The following is a 19,538-nucleotide window of genomic DNA, read 5'->3' on the forward strand; positions in this document are numbered from 1 at the left end:
ACAGACACCCGATATCTCTGGTGTTGAGTTCTGCTCCTCACTTTCTGAGCGGCTACGACAGTTGCACATTGACAAAGCCCGAGGGTGACCCAAGAACAACCTGTTGGTCAGACCTCATACGGTCCCCCGGCCCTGTAATAGCAATCTGACGGGTGCGCAAGAAGTGGAAGGTAGGCACATGCAAGTCCATGAATGACATGACACATGACACCCTTGAAGCCTTGCCATCCCCGTGTGACACCTCAAACGGAGCTGCCTGTGAGCGTTCACGAGTCAGCTTTGCGTCTCTGTGGTGTCAATGATCCAGCTCTGACATGCTTCAAATGTCATCGGCTTCGAGCTGGTCCTGCGCCAATAGCTTGATTACAGGCGTTGTTCGAAGCCACCAAGAGGTATGGCTTTCATGAGAAGAGACACTGTACAAGTCCAGGAAGGCAGGATTGTGCTTCACGTTTGAATCTTTCCCTAGTAGCCGCTGCGTGAATACAGAAGATCTCTCCAGCTCTCCCTCCCAGGCATTCCTCGACTTGGGAATGAAATGACGAAGGCCTTGGGGCGTCTGGAGGTTGAATAATACAAGCTTTCGCGAGTGCTGCAGCGGAACAGACCAACCACTTGACACTGCGTGAGTTGATAAGAGGTTCGAAGCATGCCCGGCAGTCGGTCAGTTCAACGTTGCAGGACTGGGACACCCTCCTTGAGTAACAGGCGCCCGCCGACTCCAACGCAAGGTCCGCGCAATTGTTTGCACCTCCGACCTCCAGCAAGCCAAAAGCAGTGCCGCGTTCGCCGTGATCTCGCGCACATGACCCAAAGGGTTCGAATCGCGCCGTGGACAGAACCCAGAAATACTTTTTGGCCGATTCGCGCACAGCGGCAAAAACTCTTATCAGGAACTCAACCACCGGTTTGGTTGAGGTCCTGATCAGAGAAACCATCTCGTCGTGTTGAGAGGTTTTTTGATCGAATCGTCAGGTTGTTCTCCTACCATAAGCACTCCGATGAGCCAATAAGTGGTAGGAACCTTCGTCCATCGGCCCAGTTGATCTTCCGAAGTCGTGAGACCACGGTCGCAAACTACCGCTACACCGGTAAGGTTGTAGGAGCAGCTCTCAAGCTAAGATTCAGTCCAGTCAGGGGTCCGCCTCAAGGATTCACGGTTTCGCCCAAGATCAAGCTGTCTCACACCTGGCGTGCACACCCTTACGCCCTGACTAGCCTGGCTCGAGCCGCCCAGAGGGCCGTCATTGCCAGGGTCAGAACCCGGGATAGATATGAGAATTGTTGGAGGAAATTCGGGACTTTAAACATATATCCTTTGTTTTTTCGCAACACACGTGAAGACCCGGTCGGCCAATCAAAGCGCGTCGTCACGGGCAACCAGCTTCACTGCACTTGGAGCGGCGGCCACTTGGATCTTTTCTGATGTGCCAGTGTCTGGCATTCCCGTTCTGATTGTTGTCTGATCACCTTTGCGGATTGCAGCGTTTTCATTCCGCCGATTGAGAGGTGCGCCGCGCCATACATGATAAAAGCTCACCATCGAGTCGCAAGCCGAGGAGTATAGGAGACTTCATGGCAAAATTCAACGCTCTCAATCTTCATGCTTGGTGTCTCGAGCTTCGTCCCAATTGACTTACAGCGTCAGTGATGCCCGCTTTCTATAACCATGGCTAGGTGAGCGCAAGGCTGATGCCCAGACAAGCCCCCTCAACCGAGAGCTCCGTACACGGGTATGGGCTGGTTCTCAGGGCTCATTCCAGACTTGTATGGGCACAGCCGGACTGAGCTTCTGCAAATGCTTGCACAATCACTCTGCTTTCCCACCGAGTCTACGAGCTTATCAAAAGGCAGTTGAACATGGAAGTCGGAAAAGGATTTTCTAATGACTCAGGGGACCGAGCTTCTTCGGCTGAGAACGAGTCATATTGTGATACCACAGATACCACAGCAATCTTAAGACGGCTGCGACCCGCGCATACCCACGACACGGGAGACTCCGACTGAAACAGCTGACGGGGAGTGTATGGTGCAGTAGCAGAGAATGACTAGCATCAACGAAAGCTGCAAATGACGGCTTCTACACTTTCATTCCTGCTTCTGCGTCTGCACCCGCTGCTTTCTGATCCAGGAAACGCGACCATCAATTTCTTGCCTTGATTACAGAGACATTCTCCTCGTTCCCTAGAAAGAATATCGGACGGCGACTACGGTCGAAACAGATGCGGAAGTTAAACAATATCACGATCATGGCTACGCAGTACATTGCAGGGACCGTTCTAAATAGCACCTGTGACTGAGAGGCATGTCTGTTGGGACAGGTCGGAAGGAAAGCGAGAACATCCCAGCGAATGTTATAACACGTTGAAGGCGGCTGACTGTGGCATGACCAAGAGAGGCCATGATCAGATTGCGAGGCTGTTATTGTTCTGATGGCATGGCGGGAGCTCATCGACCTCAAGTTCGAGGTGTTGAACACACAAGCCTTCTGACAGCCACTACCAGTGCAGTCGATGTGGCCTCTCTCGACGTGGCTGTCTGGGCAAGGACTTTCGTGCACTGTACCGCAATAATGCATCCACAGACCACGCCATCGATCGTATGACTGCGCAAAGTATAGCTTTCACATCATTGGCTGAGCCCAAGGGCACGCCTTATGCTTATTGCGCAACTGGCCATCTTGCCGCAGACTCGGACATCTGCCCAGCCGACGAGCATGAGGAAGGAAGTCGAAGTCTTTCGAGCTCAAACCTGCACACCGCATACTAGTAGGTACCTGTAGCCACTATGCTCGGTGCTCCGCACAGCGAGCGAGCACTTCAGTCCAATGAGAGTGGAAGGGGCTCGGTGGTCTGAGGGGAGCTTTCTCGCTATGTCTAGCCTTATACAGAATAACTTCGTTAAGAATAGCCATATTGGGTATCTCACAGCGAGGCCGGCGCGGAGGCTCCAGGCAACAAAGCGGCATATGCTCTCCATATTCCCAATCGGGTAAAACGGGCAACGAACCCACGGTTCTTGCCGGTCACTATTGCTGTTTCCAGTATCGCGTCCTCCACTAGACACGTCGTAGCGTGAAATGTCAATCGCGCAACCGGGTCAATTGGCGGGGAAGCGAATCCTCTCCTTTCAACCTCGTTCCAGATGATCCAGATCGGTTACTAGTGCACAGAAGATACTGGGAAAATAGTCCTCTGTCCAAGTGTAGCACAGCAACTACCGCTTTTGCAAAGAGCCTTTACTAATTCCTGCTCGGTCATTAGCTGCCTGAGGGGCGATTCCACCGAGACAACTTTATAAGGCGCGGGGTATTCTTCCTGTCTGATCTTTTCCTTCAAGTCCTCAATTACCACCACCTACCTCACCTTCGCTCTTCACACATCAGAGTGACACCAGAGGATTTTCATTGCACATCCTTCGTCTGTTCTACCTCCCCTCCATACCACCTCCCTCATATCCCACACACAGCCAGATCGACCGAAACCATGGGCGAGTGTCCAGTTCACAATACCCTGCGGACGGCCAACATCGGCGGCGGTGGCACCAAGAACACTGACTGGTGGCCAAATAGACTGCAGTTGGGCATTCTGCGTCAACACACCGGCGTGTCTAACCCGCTGAACCAAGACTTTGACTACGCGGCTGCCTTCAAGAGCTTGGACTACAATGCTCTCAAGAAAGATTTACATGCTCTGATGACAGATTCACAGGACTGGTGGCCAGCTGATTTTGGTCACTATGGTGGTCTGTTTATCCGAATGGCCTGGCACAGCGCTGGAACGTATCGTGTCTTTGATGGCCGTGGCGGCGGTGGTCAGGGCCAGCAGCGCTTCGCCCCTTTGAACAGCTGGCCTGACAATGTCAGTCTTGACAAGGCACGGCGCCTGCTCTGGCCCATCAAACAAAAGTACGGCAACAAGATCTCTTGGGCTGACCTGATGCTGCTCACCGGCAACGTCGCCCTCGAATCAATGGGTGTCAAGACCTTTGGCTTCGCTGGTGGTCGTGCGGATACCTGGGAGGCTGACGAGTCGGTGTACTGGGGCGGTGAGACCACCTGGCTCGGCAACGATGTTCGCTATTCAGAGGGCCACGAAGGTCTTCCCAAGGGAACGGGCGTGGTGGATTCCGACCAGCACAAGAAAGAGCACTCCGACATCCATACCCGTGACCTGGAGGAGCCGCTGGCATCTGCCCACATGGGTTTGATCTACGTCAACCCTGAAGGGCCTGACGGAATTCCCGACCCTGTCGCCGCCGCAAGAGATATCCGCACCACATTTGGTCGCATGGCCATGAACGACGAGGAAACCGTTGCTCTGATTGCCGGTGGTCACACCTTTGGCAAGACACACGGTGCTGCCCCGTCTGACAATGTCGGCCCCGAACCAGAAGCCGCTCCTTTCGAGCAACAGGGTCTCGGCTGGCAGAACAAGCACGGCTCTGGCAAGGGCCCAGATACCATCACCAGTGGTATTGAAGTGATCTGGAGCAAGACCCCGACGAAGTGGAGTCTTAATTATCTCGAATACCTCTTCAAGTACGAATGGGAGTTGGTCAAGAGTCCTGCTGGGGCGAACCAATGGGTGGCGAAGGATGCTGGAGATATCATTCCCGATGCCTACGACCCCAACAAGAAGCACCCACCCACCATGATGACGACGGATCTTTCGCTCCGCCTTGATCCTTCCTACTCAAAGATTGCGAAACACTACCTCGCGCATCCCGACGAGTTCCACGATGCATTCTCGCGAGCGTGGTTCAAGCTGTTGCACCGCGACATGGGCCCACGATCTCGCTGGCTCGGCCCGGAACTGCCAGCCGAAGAATTGATCTGGGAGGATCCAATCCCATCTGTGAACCATCCACTCGTTGACGACAAGGACGTTGCTGCGCTGAAGAAAGAGATTCTGGCAACTGGGCTGGATCCTGCCAAGTTCGTCAGGACCGCATGGGCTGCTGCTTCCACCTTCCGCGGCAGTGACAAGCGCGGCGGCGCCAACGGTGCGCGCATCCGTCTTGCCCCTCAGAAGGACTGGGAGGTGAACAATCCACAGCAATTGAGTCAAGTGCTGAGCACGTTGGAAGGTGTGCAGAAGAAATTCAACGAAGCCCAGACTGGTGGCAAGAAGGTCTCCCTGGCTGATCTCATCGTGTTGGCCGGAACTGCTGCCGTGGAGAAGGCTGCTGGTGTTCCCGTTCCCTTCACACCGGGCCGCATGGATGCCACGCCAGAACAAACCGATGCCCAGTCGTTCGAACACCTGAAGCCCCATGCTGATGGTTTCCGTAACTACGGCAAATCGACGCACCGGGTTCGCACCGAACAGTTCCTCGTCGACAAAGCACATCTGTTGACACTCTCGCCCCCTGAGATGACGGCCCTCGTCGGTGGCCTGCGTGCTCTCAATGCCAACTACGATGGATCCTCCCTGGGTGTCTTTACTAAGCGTCCAGGTCAGCTCACCAACGACTTCTTTGTCAACCTTCTGGACATCAACACCTCCTGGAAGGCAACGGATGCGGAGAAGGAACTCTACGAGGGCACCGATCGCAAGACCGGCGAGAAGAAGTGGACTGGTACCCGTGCCGATCTAGTGTTTGGCGCGCATGCCGAGTTGCGGGCTATTGCTGAGGTCTATGGCAGTGTCGACGGCCAGGAGAAGTTTGTGAATGACTTCATTGCAGCCTGGGACAAGGTCATGAACCTGGACCGTTTTGAAATCAGCCCCGCAGCCGACCCGGCCAAAGCGCGACTTTGAACTTGTTGACGCTGGCGTTGAGACCAAGAATTGATACTCTCCCGTAGCTAGATTTGATAGCATCAATAATAACGACAATCCAAAAGACTCGATAATAAAAAAGATTGCGGTGCCGAATATGGAAATACAAAACCTAGACAGTGCAGGGTATAGAGATTGTAGTTGTTGAGATGCCATTTCACGCACAAAAGACTGCCGCCGTGTGATTCGTTGATTTAACTCTACTTTTGTACGTACTGTGAATGGCAACGATTTCATTATTCATCACTTTTATTATATATACTAATACTACGTATTAGTTGAATGCGTCCAACTTGACTGCTTCCTCCAACCGCCACACCACCGTAGGCTGTGGCATCATGTACGAGTATCTGTTCTTTACAGTATCCTAGTCCGCTATGAGCTCTTCTACCGCTTCTCTGGCCGACTCCATCTCCTTTTCCTCCGGGTCGGAGCCCGAAGAAAGTCCTCCTCCACCCCCCACCGCTACCGCTACCGCAGCGCAGACGTCGCCACCAAACCAGCAGCGACAAAGACCCGCTCAACCACCACGCCTTCCCTCTCCCAGACTCTTTCGCGATTTCTTTAATGCCATGTCAGATACGGCCTCGCGCAGGCAGGCAACTCTCCCACGCACAAACTACCAAGACCCGGTCCACGACGTCAACCGAGCGCTTCAGAGCGCGAATCGAGCCCTGCAAACCGCACAAGAAGCATTTCACCAGGCTAGAAGACTGCGAGCAGCTTCTGGGCCGCAGCCAGAGGCCAACAGCCAGCCGGTCGATTTGACGAGTAGTCCGCCTGACCGGTCCGCCGAAGCTCGCTTCTTCTCGCAAACCACACATCCTCACGACTCGGCGTCCAACAGCCAGCGATCGAGACGATTCAACGCACTTGACGAACCCGTCTACGGCCCTCCTCCGAATATCCCCCTCCTCAACCCGTCCGATCCCTTGACCCTCGTCAGGCTCTGGCCTGTCTCTGCCCCGAATCCGCCGCGGTTGCCGCATCCCGACCAGACCGTCAGACTCCAGTCTATGGTGGACGAAGAAGCGATCAACCGGCAGCGAGAAAATCATACAAACTGGGAGCGCACACAGGCCAGGAATCAGCAGCGTCTACAGAACCCTGCCTCCACCGCCATGTCTCCTCCGTCGTCGTCGGCCTCTTCCTCGAAAACGACCAGACCCCGCCCGCTTGGCCCCAGTGCAGCCTTGAATCCTGCAATTGAATCTGTCGATCTTACGGGTGTCGACGACAATGCAACACTCTCGGCGGCGCTGGCCAAACAGCGCCAGGATGCCATTCTATCACAAAACACAGGCAACGAATCCGGCCGAACGCCATTAACGGCCTACAAGTGTCCTGTCTGCATGGACACGCCGACCGACGCCACGTCCACGGCCTGTGGCCATGTCTTCTGCCATCGCTGTATCATGGACACGCTCAATTGGTCGGTCGAACAACGCCGTGAGGGTGCACCTCCCAATCGAAAGGTGAAGGGCGTCTGCCCCGTCTGTCGAAAGCAACTGGATGTCAAAGACACTCCTGGGACCGGCAGGAGTCTGATACCACTAGAACTCAAATTGATGGTGCGGAAGCGGAAAAGGGATGACAAGGGCAAGGCGAAGATGTTCAAGGCCGAAACCCTGAGTGATGACGATGACGACGAGGGCCGCGATGATCGACTAGGCAGTGGGAAGGAGAATGTTCGAGCAGGCAAGGCTAGGAAGAGGGAGTCGACAGAAGAAGCGCTCTGGGGACAGTTCATGGCTGATTGATGGAATCATCGAAGCAGCGGGCTCACAAATTGCGGCACGTCGAATTCGCCTTCAGCCATCCGGTTCTTGCTTTTCTTTTTCTTTTGCCCTTTTCAGCGGCCATTGCGAGGGCGACTCGTTACGGGATTGATGATACCCAGGGAAATGATACCACGACAGCATTGCCACGGGCGGTGAATGGCTTGCTTCTCCTCTGCGAGCTGCGGTCTAATTTGCATGGGAAGTCAGCGCGGCGTTCGGTATGGTTAGAAAATGGGACTGGCACCGCTTCACTTGAAGGTTTAATAGAGTATGAAATTAGAGCATACATGGGACGGAAAGAAGTGTTTTCTTCCTGTCATGCGTCAGGGCTTAGCCTCGTATGTGCTCAAGCAATACAGTTTAAGAAGCGGCGCGCTCTTCCCTAATCCAAAGGAGAAGAGCACCAGCACCAGCGTCAAATTGGGCATGGATCAGAACGCTCCCCCAGTGACTACGGTTTCCTCTTTCCCCTTCTATTCAACTATGTCTGTGTGGCTACGAGATGTATTGTGAAACCAGTTTGTCCGCATCAAAAATACCCCCGAGCTCTCTCTGAGTTCTCATGAGTAATGAAAAGTAACATCGAGTCCACTTCTCAATATGTGCAATATATCAGCATCACTATGCTATGTGCAGAGACAAAACGACTTTCGCTTGTATTAGCGTGCACCGAGAAAAAAAAGAGCCGTCCAACGCCCTCGCTGTATCAGAGATGCATGTTTCATGAAAGAGCCACCAGTTCCCGCGGAGATTTTGTCATCCTAGCCCCGTCCAGCCAAAATCATGCAAAGGTGGTGGTTCAGAAACCACACGTAGAACCTTAACAAAACCACACTGCCATAAAGTGTAGTGTATATACAAACCCAGAAAATAGGCTGGAGCGACCATCGTCATTGTCATCATCTATCTTTCCAGCCTCCTCTTCCTCCCCCGCGCGATGAGAGTCTTATTAGCCCAGCGCACGACGGCGCGGATCATGACGTCGCGCATGAGGAGCAAGAAGACGACGACGCTGACGGGGGCGGCCAGGACCCAGAAGAAGGCATCACTGTGCTCGCTGACGCCGGGGAAGGTGGCGAAGTTCATGCCGAAATAGCCGGTCAGGAAACTCAGCGGCAAGAAGAAGCAGGTCACGATGGTCAGCTGCTTCATGCTCTCGTTCTGGTACGCCGACACGGTGTTGAAGATCAGGTCGACGAGATTGTCTGCGCTGCGGCGCATTTGGTCGTACGAGTCCTGGATCAGGAGGGCATGATCCTCCACGTCGCCGAGATACGTGATGGTCATGGGCGAGATACTCACGCCGGAGGTGATGAAGTTGCCGGGGGAGGACTGTTGGCGCATTTTGAAGGCGTAGTGCGGCCGCTTGTAGGTCTGGGTTTGGACGGGTTGGCTGTGATTGTTGGTGTTGGTGTTGGTGTTAGTGTTGCCGTGGCCGTCCCGCTCGGGAGACGAGCTGGGCATCCGGGAGAATGCTGGCGTGGCGGCCTGGGCGTCGGCCTTGTGGTCTTTCAGGGCGCCGATCAGCTGGACGATCGGGGCGATGCCGTTGCGCAGAATGGCGATCTCCGAGGTCAGAATGTACAGAGTGGTCGATTGGTGGATGGCCGGGTCTGTCAGCACGTCGAGTTCCAGGTCGCCGATGGCGTCTTGGTAGGCCGTCGTGACGGGGAGCGCCATGTCGATGATGGCGTCGAGAATCGCTTGTGCCAGCATCGACGCGTCGGCCGACTGGCGCAAGATGGTGCCGGGCGATTGCAGTCGGTGGATGATGGGCGTCTGCACGTCGTTCGCAGAGTACTCGAAGAAGGAGATGACGGTGTTGTCGGCACACAGGAAAATGGACACTTGCTCGATCGATACGCCGATGCCTTTGGCGCGCAGCACAGCGTGTCGTTCCATGTATTCAATCCGGTCCTGGTTGGGTCCGGAGTGGTAGCGCTGCATGGTGCGGACGTGTTTCGGCCCCCACCGGGCACTGGGGTCGACCTTGCTGGAGAACCGGAGATTGTTGGGGGCAGGGTTGCGGTGGACAATGTCCGGTGCTCCCGCTTGGAGTTTTCTCTTTTTGGGCTTGTAGATGTCGTCCCAGAGAGACCGGAGCGCGCCTTTCCTTCTTTTCTGCTCGTGCCGCCGCCTTTGACGCTCGGTGATGATCTTGGCGCCAAATTCCGATTCATGTTCCTCGCCCGCAGCGAAGTCCGAGTCGTCGTCGGACGAGGAGGAGGAAGACTCTTCTTCATCCTCGAGGCCGATGAGCTTCTGTAGCGGCAGAACCATGTATGTGTGGTCGCTGTACCAGTCCACTTTCGTCCGGTTCTTGGTGTTGAGCAGATCTTCAATGGCCAGTCGGTGCAGCCCCTTGTAATTCCCCAACAACCTGATCACGTCCCACGACAGTCCGTTGACATTGATCCATCGGACATCCGCCCAGGGGGCAGGCGCGGCTTGCAGGAATTCTTCAATGTTATCGTTGTCCAGGTCATACGTCGACACTTGGTCGCTGCTGAAGTCCACCACGGTTATTTCACATCGCTGCTTGAGGCTCTCGTGCGGCAGAGGTTCCTGCGGCCCCTCGCTGTACGGTGGCGCTGGCTTGCTGGTGTCGATTCCGGGTTCAAGTCCGGGCGCCCAGCCAGTAGTCCTGCCCAGCTCTTCCGTGCCGTAGATGACATTGTTGGCTGTGTCGGAGCGGCCCCTCCTGCGTACCGACTTCGCCGTCGTCTTGGAGGTGTTCGTGTCTGTGCGATGGAGATCTTGGTCACCATCATCTTTCTCCTGGCGGTGACTTTGATATTCTTTCACCTTGGGGTCCTCCTGGATGTGGACGTGTGGTTGGGTTGGGTTTTGCGCATTGGCGGACGCGGGAGAGCGGTCTTGCGCTTCGACGTCGGACTCGTGGGTCCGTCGGCGGCGGCGTCGCGAATGACGGTTCAAGGACTCGCGTGAAGGATCTACTGAGGAGTGGTCCTCATGGGACACAACATGCGTCCCATGGATATGCGGCATTGTTGACATCTTGACTCGAGGAAGTGGCGCTTATGCCCAGGCGTGTCGTGGAGGGCGACGCCTCGCACATACAGAGGGAGACGGCGTAGACTGCCTAGCAACGCAAGACATAGAGTGAAGAAGCAGGATGCAGATTGAGACAAGGCCGACTACATTGTGTGCGCAAATGCTGCAAAATCAAAGGTCAAGGGTCAAGGGTCAGGGATCAAGGATCAACGCAGCTGAGCCGCGCGGCGGCCGAAGTTCATCTGATGCGAAGTTGCTGTCAGTCATTGGAGCCGGAGACTTTGACCGAAAGCGACGAGGTTGAGGCCAAGCTTTCCGCCCTCATACAAGCTTCTCTATTACTGAATGCGCTTCTCTACTAGCTGTGCTAGCTCCTTGCTAATCGCATCGAAAGGCGGAATCTCGCCTATTGCATCATGTTTTCCTTCCGCCTGTCGCTCCGGTATTGTTGGCTGAATCCGTGGAAAATACTCTGTCTGACGAAAACGTTTCTTTCTCTTTTGGTGGCGGATTGTTCCATACCGCCGATATCGATATCTGAAATACATCGTCAGACAGCTGACACATTGGGTCGGGGACGAAATTCAGCATGGACACATGTCAACATCCTGATCGGAAAGGACATGTGGCTTACAAGGAACAATACAAGACAGACCGTAAGTCGCTTCAGGTATGTAGATAGGTCCTGAAGACAATTCTCATTCATAGGGCAATATACTTGAGGCTGCTTTGCCTCGAACAGCCCTTCAAAAACCCCCCACGTCGCGATAACAAAAGCTGAAGCGGGCGACATCCCAAGGCTGTGGACCCAGCGTCGAGGACATCATAGCACGGTGTTGACTCAGACTAAATGCACAACACAAAGGGCGTCGTGGTCTTCTCCGGCGGGAGCGCTGCCAATAGTCTTGTCGACGTCTTCGAAGCCGTGCGAGAGAACAAAGACTGCCCTCTGAGCTACATCATACCGATCAGTGACAACGGCGGATCGTCTTCAGAACTCATCCGCGTGTTTGGCGGGCCTGGAATTGGCGATGTGCGCAGTCGCCTTGTCCGGCTGATACCGACGGATCCTCCCTCACCAGAAAGATCAGCCATCTCGTCCCTCTTCAATCATCGTCTGTCGTCGACCTCTTCCGTGGACGCGGCCGCCGAATGGCAATGGATTGTGTCGGGGACGTCTGATCTCTGGAAAGGGATTTTGTCGGCGAAGAAGGAACTGATCCGGTCATTCCTCAACCTCCTCAACCTCGAAATCTTGAAGCGATCCCGGCCGTCGTCTACATTCGACTTCACCTCGGCCAGTGTGGGGAATCTGTTCTTGACCGGCGCGAGGTTGTTCAGCGGCAGCTTCGAGTCCGCAATCTATCTGCTGAGCAGCATCTGTGCCATTCCGGACGGCGAAGTACAAGTCATTCCGAGCATAAATTCCAACTTCTCCCACCATATTGCGGCAGGCCTCGCTAATGGCGATGTTATTGTCGGACAGAACAACATCTCACATCCTACAGCGGCCACAGCCTTCGACATGCCACCTTTCTTTCCTGACCTCACGCATGAACAAAAGAAAGTCCGCGCGAGCATGGAGACTACAGAAGATGTCGAAGACGCCAATGGTCCGGGAACACACCCCAGCCTCCGCCAGAATAATATTAAATTTACAAAGGAGGAAGACGAGGATCTCCCGGCGCGCATTGAGCGGATATGGTACATCAACCCGTACGGGCAGGAAATGCTCCCACCAGCCAATCCTCGAGTCATCTCGGCCGTCAAGGAAGCCCAAGCGATCATCTACTCCATAGGTTCCCTTTACACGTCCATCATCCCTTCCATCGTCCTCAAAGGTGTCGGTGAAGCGCTGCGCTCCACTCCAGCTCGCCATAAAATCCTCATCCTGAATGGCTCGCTGGATCGTGAAACAGGACCCAGCTCGACCCCATTCACGGCATTCGATTTCGTTGAAGCCATTGCTCGTGCCGGCGAGCAGTCCAGAGGCAACATTTGGAGGCCGATCCTTCGTACGTCACGCTCGGATGAATCCATGAATGCATCAGCCGCAACGTCTCCGGCGGCTCGCAACGGTGACTTCCTGGTTCCAGGAACGATAGCCCATCCCAGCGCTCACGGTCCGGACAGGGATTCGATCTATCGGAAGTATGTGACGCATGTCATTCACCTTAGTGGAGAAGGGGCGCCACAGGTTAATCGCGAGCAGCTTGCATCTCTCGGCATCGACTGTTTGAAGTTGTACGGCCGGAAAAGTGCGAAAGGCGTCATGCTGTACGACCCTCAAGCCCTCATCGGAGCAATCGAGGCGATCCTTGGAAAGAAAGGGGATGCCATGGCGTTGACCAGGAGTCGCAGAAATACCTATGACGGATGAATCAGACGGTCCTTGCTGCAGACAGCTCTCCGGGTTAGACAGCCCGACGACCGGGACCGGGCTGAAACATCGGCCACGAAGAAGATTGCACGAGCCTCACAATTGTCTCCTCTTGTTGCGCCACCACGCAACAAAGGGCAACTTCCACTCCACTGTGCGAAGACTGGCGTGGAAGATGTCGAAATCGACCTTTTGCAGCCTGTTGAGCCAGAGTTGAGTGCTGACCGCGGGCCCCATCACAATGCCGAAGCCCTTGTCGAGCTCGTCTTCCACCTTTGCGGCAGAGGCTTTTTCTCCACTGTCAAGCTTGCCATATTCATGGCCTTCATCGTCCATGTGCTCGAATTCATGGTCGGGATCTCGGTGTTCCTGAACACTTCGCAACATGGTTCTCGCGGTGATGAGGTGGTCGGAGGCTCGAGTGGCAACAGCAAAGACCGCGTCCCGCAGGCCTGCAGCATTCGGCCCGTTGCGGAAGAGGTCCTCTTCTCGCACGCCGCATTGCGACATGATATCAAGGGGCAGGGTAACGACTCCTTGCTTTTCCCTTGTGGAAGGGAGTCCCATGCCCGCAGGATTGTTGGAGTGTTGGTTTGGCGGTCCTGGAAACGCGAGTAGTGGAACTCCACGGAGCACCGCTGCAATACCGGCAGCCTTCCCAATATGAGAAGCCAGGTGATCCATTGTAAGTGAGTTCAGTGGAAGTGCCGAAAGAGTCAAGTAGAGAAGGGAGGAATATGTCGATTCGGCATAAGATTCGAGCTCGGCTACATTCGTGAAGCCAGGGTGTGTCAGCTTGCGATCTCTGGCGGTGATGACCCGCTGGAACCAGGTCTTGTTCAGCTTCATGCCTTGGTGAAGGTACGAGGCGAGGAGGATTGCCACAGGTTCCGACGGAGGAGTGAGTTTGAAGGCTTTGTCAATCGTCTCCCTCCAAAATTGCATTCTCATGGCGCCTATCTGCGGCATCGACACCACGTCTGGGATCCGAGCCAGTTCAATGTTGAACGCCCGGATGGCCAAGTAGGCGGGGAGCATATGAGGCCGGATGAAATGGGCCAGTGTGTAGGATGGCGAGTCATAGTTCCTACAAGACTGTTAGACTCAAGATCCCGGGAGCTCTATATTTGTTTTTGAAACAAGGGGACCCTACCGAACTAGATTCGAACAATAGGCGTATGCCTTCTTGACGTCCGGTGAGTCTCGATCGAGAGACAATGCAGCCCTCGGCGTTGAGGAGAAGTTCCGCTGCTTTGTTCGGGAATCGAGTCGAATTCCTGCCTCTGTCTTGGATAGTAGTCCGCGACGGCACTGGCGGAACATTGGTCCTCTGGCGTGTAACATCTCGAGCTTCGATGTCTCTCCGCTCGTGGTGCCCTCCGTGCCCTTCCTCAATAGTAGTTATTTGCCGTAGGTCGAGACTAGGCCATTACAATGCGAAAAAAAGCAGTCTGAGACCTATAGCTGATACTCAATGACGGGCACCGCCATCGTATGTAAAACCCACAAGACTATGAGGATCGAGGATCTCTGGTACGTCTTCTAGGATATGGAACTCTTGTGACGTTGGGCATACATCATGCACCCTTCGTCTCCATGGAATCTTGGATCCTTGGAGGAGTCGGAGTTTCCCAAGAAGTCAATTTAAGTCGCAGTCACGTGGCGGCGCGACATTTGCCTAGCGTGTCGTCCAAACCGCGTCGCTCGTGGCAAGATTCTAACCGTTCATCACTTCACGCGCATGCATCTCCAGGTCAACGAAACACTCTATGGACGTCGACGTGCGCCCCAGGAAGAAGAGGCGCTTCTTCGTCGATGATCCTGAAGATGTCGCCGACCCCCGAGTGTCGACCTCTTCCGCCCCTGCCTCCAGTAGACCAATCTCCGCAACCTCGTCGACAGGAGAAGAACGCCAGAAGTCCAGCCAAACGGATCTCGATGGTACAGGGGCCATACTCGATGGAGATAGTACCCTAAGGTTCGATGCGGACACATTCCGAACATTCGTTGGTGAAGATGTCAATCAAGATGTAGTGAACACAGTCCAGAGTGTCGCGCATGGAGATATGGAACGAGCTATCAACATGTACCTTGACGGATCCTGGAAGAACCCCGTGGTTGCGAGATCGTCGATACAACAATCACTGCCTTCAAAGGGTGTGGATGTGTGGCTCACCAACTCCGAGAAGAACCGCAGCCCGCCTAGCGCCCTTGAGCCCTCGACCGAGACAGATGGCAGTCCAAAAACACCCCTGCTGCACTCGATGCCAGCCGAACGATATGTCGGTTCGTTTGGCGTTGCAGCATGGATGACAAAAAGCGGAACCAACCTGTTGGCTCATGGCGAAGCCGTCCGGATAGAAAGATCCAGGATCACGCCGCGGACCAAACTTGGAAGAGGTGGAAAGCTGGTGCCGATAGTCGGGAGAAATCAAAAGGCGGATGTGATCACACGGTTCACAAATTCTAAAGGCGAGGAGCTGGGTCGTCTTCCCGAAGAAACCGCCGCCTGGGTGTCGCCGTTGATAGACCAGAAAGTCTGCCGGTTCGAGGGCACATGCGTGTATGCGCCTGACCGCGTTCGAGTGAATGATACGGTCTACCTGCAACTGCATGCTTTTTTCCTCAAGACTGCATTTGAAGCCAGTGCGTTCGTCAAACCAAAGGACGACAACCGAGCTACCGGGTTCTTCGAAGAGAAAGAGAGCAGTGAAGAAAAGGATCTGCGTCTTCGACAGGTTGCCCTCATCAAACTCTTCGAAGAAGTCAACCTCAATCCGACGTCGACAAATGAAACCACTGCAAAACACAAAAAGCAAGGACTGTTGAGAGCGGCAGAGATGGCCGAGCAGTACGACAAAGAGAAGGATCCTCCGAAAGGAAAGGCGGCTCCATCGACTCCAAATTCCGAGGACGAGGAAGGAGAAGAGTTGGAAGAAGATCAATTGGACACGCTGTATCAGAAAGCACAGTCCTTCGACTTCAATACGCCTGAAGCTGAGCCCGCGTCGACATTTGCTCTTGACCTCCGAAAGTACCAGAAGCAGGCGTTGCACTGGATGCTCTCGAAGGAGAGAGACGAGTCATCCAACAAGCAGCAGTCCATGCACCCGCTCTGGGAAGAATACGTTTGGCCTACCAAGGATGCAAATGACTTACCTCTTCCCAATGTCGAAGGTCAAGACAAGTTCTACGTCAACCTCTATTCAGGAGAAATCAGCCTTGAATTTCCAGTGCAGGAACAGCACTGTCTTGGAGGAATTTTGGCTGATGAGATGGGGTTGGGCAAGACGATCGAGATCTACAGTCTCATCCACTCGAACCGCTCAGATATTGATCTTCAGACGGCAGACAAGTCTGTCACATCCGTCAACAACCTACCTCGTCTGCCACAGTCATCAACGTCCGTTGAGCCGGCGCCATGTACGACTCTGGTTGTCGCCCCCATGTCGTTGTTAGCACAGTGGGAGAGCGAGGCGGTGAAGTGCTCCACGCCGGGGTCTCTTCGAACGATGGTGTATTATGGCAGCGAGAAGTCTGCAAACCTGCAAGTCCTATGCTCAGCCGCAAATGCAGCTTCAGCTCCCAATGTCATTATCACGAGTTATGGCACGATTCTGTCGGAGTTTGGACAGATCACTGCCGCAGGTGGTGATCGTGGCTCTCTCGGCGGGCTCTTCTCTGTGGAATTCCACCGGGTGATCCTTGACGAAGCTCATACGATCAAAAACAGACAAGCAAAGACATCAAAAGCATGCTACGAACTCAAAGCCAAGCATCGCTGGGTCTTGACTGGTACACCTATCGTGAATAGGTTGGAAGACCTGTTCAGCTTGGTCCGCTTCCTCAAAGTCGAGCCCTGGAGCAATTTCTCGTTCTGGAAGACGTTCATCACCGTGCCCTTTGAATCCAAGGAAATTGCCCGGGCACTCAACGTTGTGCAAACAGTGTTGGAACCGTTGGTTCTCCGACGGACAAAAGACATGAAAACTCCGGATGGCGAGGCTCTCGTACCATTACCTCCCAAGACCATCACGGTGGAGGAAGTTGAGCTTTCCAAAACCGAACGAGAGGTATACGACCTCATTTTCACCAGAGCCAAACGAGCCTTCAATGATTCGGTCCAAGCGGGGACGTTGCTGAAGTCCTATACCACCATTTTTGCCCAGATTCTGCGGCTACGGCAGTCGTGCTGTCACCCGGTCTTGACCCGGAACAAAGACATCGTGGCAGATGAGGAAGATGCCGCGGTCGCTGCTGCGGCCGATGGCAATGGCTTCGCTGATGATATGGACCTTCAAGACCTCATCGAGCGTTTCACCAATGACACCCACCTGGCCGAGAGTGACAGTGCGGCAAACCGAGATCCGATCACGACATTCACCACGAACGCGCTTCGTCAAATACAGGACGAGTCCAGCGGCGAGTGTCCTCTGTGTTACGAGGAGCCGATGTTAAATCCCGCCGTGACGACCTGCTGGCACAGTGCATGCAAAGAATGTTTGGAGAAATTCATCTCACATCAAAAGGACAAAGGCGAAGTGCCGCGCTGCTTTTCGTGCCGCGAGTCGATCAACCCTCGAGACGTGTTCGAAGTGGTCAAGCACCACAGCCCATCGGCCTCCTCCGACCCCGAGGGAGATCTGTACTCTGCAGACGAAGTGGTCTCAAGACCGACCAAGATCTCTCTTCGCCGGATCCATCCCTACTCGCCCACAGCCTCGACATCCGCAAAGATAGCGGCGTTGCTGAAGCACCTCACCACACTTCCGAGGGGGACAAAGTCGGTGGTGTTCTCCCAATTCACCGCTTTCCTGGACCTGATCGCACCGCAACTCTCCAAACACGGCCTTCACCACCTTCGATTCGACGGGACCATGTCGCAGAAGGTTCGTGCTCAGGTGATCCGAGCATTCAACGCAGACAATGCGTCAGACCCCCAGGCACCGCATGTCTTACTCCTCTCACTACGTGCCGGCGGTGTGGGCTTGAACTTGACCGCCGCAAGCCGGTGTTTCATGATGGATCCCTGGTGGAGTTTTGCTGTCGAGGCGCAAGCCATCGACAGGGTGCATCGGATGGGCCAGACGGAAAAGGTCGAAGTCGTTCGCTTCGTGACCAAGGACAGCATTGAAGGAAGGATGCTGCGTGTCCAGGAGAGGAAGATGGCTGTTGCCGGCTCACTGGGGGTCGGACAATCCGGGGCCGGTGGCGACACGGAAGAGGAGAGAAAGAAACGACGGATCGAAGAACTGGAGATGCTGCTCGGTTAAGAAAGAGGTCTCCGGCAATCAACGTACAAATGTGCACAGGATACGGTATGGATGTCAGAGTATCGAATCGACATATCAGTCGTCAGTGGGCCTGGCCCCATCCTATAGAATGTTTGCCCGCTGGTACGAAATCGACGGGCCCCTTGTAGTCTAAGGGTAAATACAAGTACTGACGGCGTGACTGAAACATATGTTCCGTCTCACTATCAGGGGCTTGTTGCTCGAGTGTCTCGTGCTCCAACTTCCGTATGCATAAAGACACATAATTTGCTGGTCTGCCGTGAGATCAAAACCTGACTTACCAGAGGTGTGAAGAGACCAGTGAAGCGTCGGCGAAGGACGACCTCATGTCGTTGAGAGGTCAGACATATCAGGCACAGGGAGCGTGAGGCGAGGCCTACAGCTAGAAGGTCGACATAGCGAGTTCACGTCGCCACATGATGAGCTCTCGAGCCCGTCCGGAGCTGGCTAACAGCTTGATCTCGAGTGTGCTCCAAGACCAAAGCGGTAAAGAGACTTCGTCATCATAAACGGTTCGGCTAGCTTTTCTCCCGCTTATACAGGAGCTCTGTGGCGAACATACCACTACCTATTGAGAGTGTACCCAGGTTCACGTCGACGTCCTGCAACCGGTTGGGGTCGAACCACGGTAAGGTATAGAACCGGGAGCGATATTAACATGGACGTGAGAACAATCTGCCAGCGCTGTCCCCACAAGTGTCCTCATTCGGGATGCATCGTGACAAAGGATCGAGCATGAAACGACTCCTCATGACCCCGGTCTAGGCTCTTCGCTTGCTCACACGTCAATAGAATCCGTCCTGATCAGCAATATGCATAACCTTTCGATCACTACCAGGAACCCATACGAGGCGGCAAGCGCTGTAAGGAGAGAGGAGTCGAGGAGGAGTGCCTATCAGCTACAGACGGCGCTTCGTATCGGCGTGGTCTTTGAATACGCTAGCATTCGTATGTTATGTAGGGTTATTCAGGACGGGGTTCGAGGTACTAAGCACATTGCGAGTGGTGTGGCTTGGAAACTTGCGGACTCAAGGGCGAATTGCCGGTGTACAGGATTGGACATCAAGTCGGCTCGTCAGGCACTGATTCAGCATCAGGATGATTAGGATGATTACACAGTAGAGACGGTGGAAGATGAGACACCAAGATTGATGTTGAAGGTCAAGATTGAACTTGAACTGCGGCTGAAATATACGGCGACGCTAGACCCGATGCGGTGCAAGTGCCGACAAATCGGGAACGGGAAGAACAATGATCCGTGGCACCTTCCTCAATCAGCCGAATT

General features: G+C 54.4%; 6 protein-coding genes across 6 annotated transcripts; 4 read left to right on the forward strand and 2 right to left on the reverse strand.

Moving 5' to 3' along the window:
* Positions 1–3,485: 3,485 nt before the first annotated feature.
* Positions 3,486–5,762, forward strand: A1O1_08873 (catalase-peroxidase; the record flags this gene model as incomplete). Its single annotated transcript, XM_007729731.1, has 1 exon — positions 3,486–5,762. The coding sequence occupies one exon, from the start codon at positions 3,486–3,488 to the stop codon at positions 5,760–5,762; it is 2,277 nt and encodes a 758-aa protein (XP_007727921.1).
* Positions 5,763–6,160: 398 nt separating this feature from the next.
* A1O1_08874 (uncharacterized protein) lies at positions 6,161–7,543 on the forward strand (the record flags this gene model as incomplete). Its single annotated transcript, XM_007729732.1, has 1 exon — positions 6,161–7,543. The coding sequence occupies one exon, from the start codon at positions 6,161–6,163 to the stop codon at positions 7,541–7,543; it is 1,383 nt and encodes a 460-aa protein (XP_007727922.1).
* Positions 7,544–8,467: 924 nt separating this feature from the next.
* Positions 8,468–10,573, reverse strand: A1O1_08875 (uncharacterized protein; the record flags this gene model as incomplete). Its single annotated transcript, XM_007729733.1, has 1 exon — positions 8,468–10,573. One exon carries the CDS (start codon positions 10,571–10,573, stop codon positions 8,468–8,470), a length of 2,106 nt encoding a protein of 701 aa, XP_007727923.1.
* Positions 10,574–11,429: 856 nt separating this feature from the next.
* Positions 11,430–12,959, forward strand: A1O1_08876 (uncharacterized protein; the record flags this gene model as incomplete). The annotated part of the gene is made up of 1 exon (XM_007729734.1): positions 11,430–12,959. The coding sequence occupies one exon, from the start codon at positions 11,430–11,432 to the stop codon at positions 12,957–12,959; it is 1,530 nt and encodes a 509-aa protein (XP_007727924.1).
* A 96-nt stretch (positions 12,960–13,055) lies between these two features.
* Positions 13,056–14,282, reverse strand: A1O1_08877 (uncharacterized protein; the record flags this gene model as incomplete). Its single annotated transcript, XM_007729735.1, has 2 exons — positions 13,056–14,046; positions 14,113–14,282. 2 exons carry the CDS (start codon positions 14,280–14,282, stop codon positions 13,056–13,058), a joined length of 1,161 nt encoding a protein of 386 aa, XP_007727925.1.
* Positions 14,283–14,728: 446 nt separating this feature from the next.
* On the forward strand, positions 14,729–18,232 carry A1O1_08878 (uncharacterized protein; the record flags this gene model as incomplete). The annotated part of the gene is made up of 1 exon (XM_007729736.1): positions 14,729–18,232. One exon carries the CDS (start codon positions 14,729–14,731, stop codon positions 18,230–18,232), a length of 3,504 nt encoding a protein of 1,167 aa, XP_007727926.1.
* Positions 18,233–19,538: the final 1,306 nt, after the last annotated feature.

Source organism: Capronia coronata, assembly GCF_000585585.1.
Source record: "Capronia coronata CBS 617.96 chromosome Unknown acBCG-supercont1.11, whole genome shotgun sequence".
NCBI lineage: Eukaryota > Fungi > Ascomycota > Eurotiomycetes > Chaetothyriales > Herpotrichiellaceae > Capronia > Capronia coronata.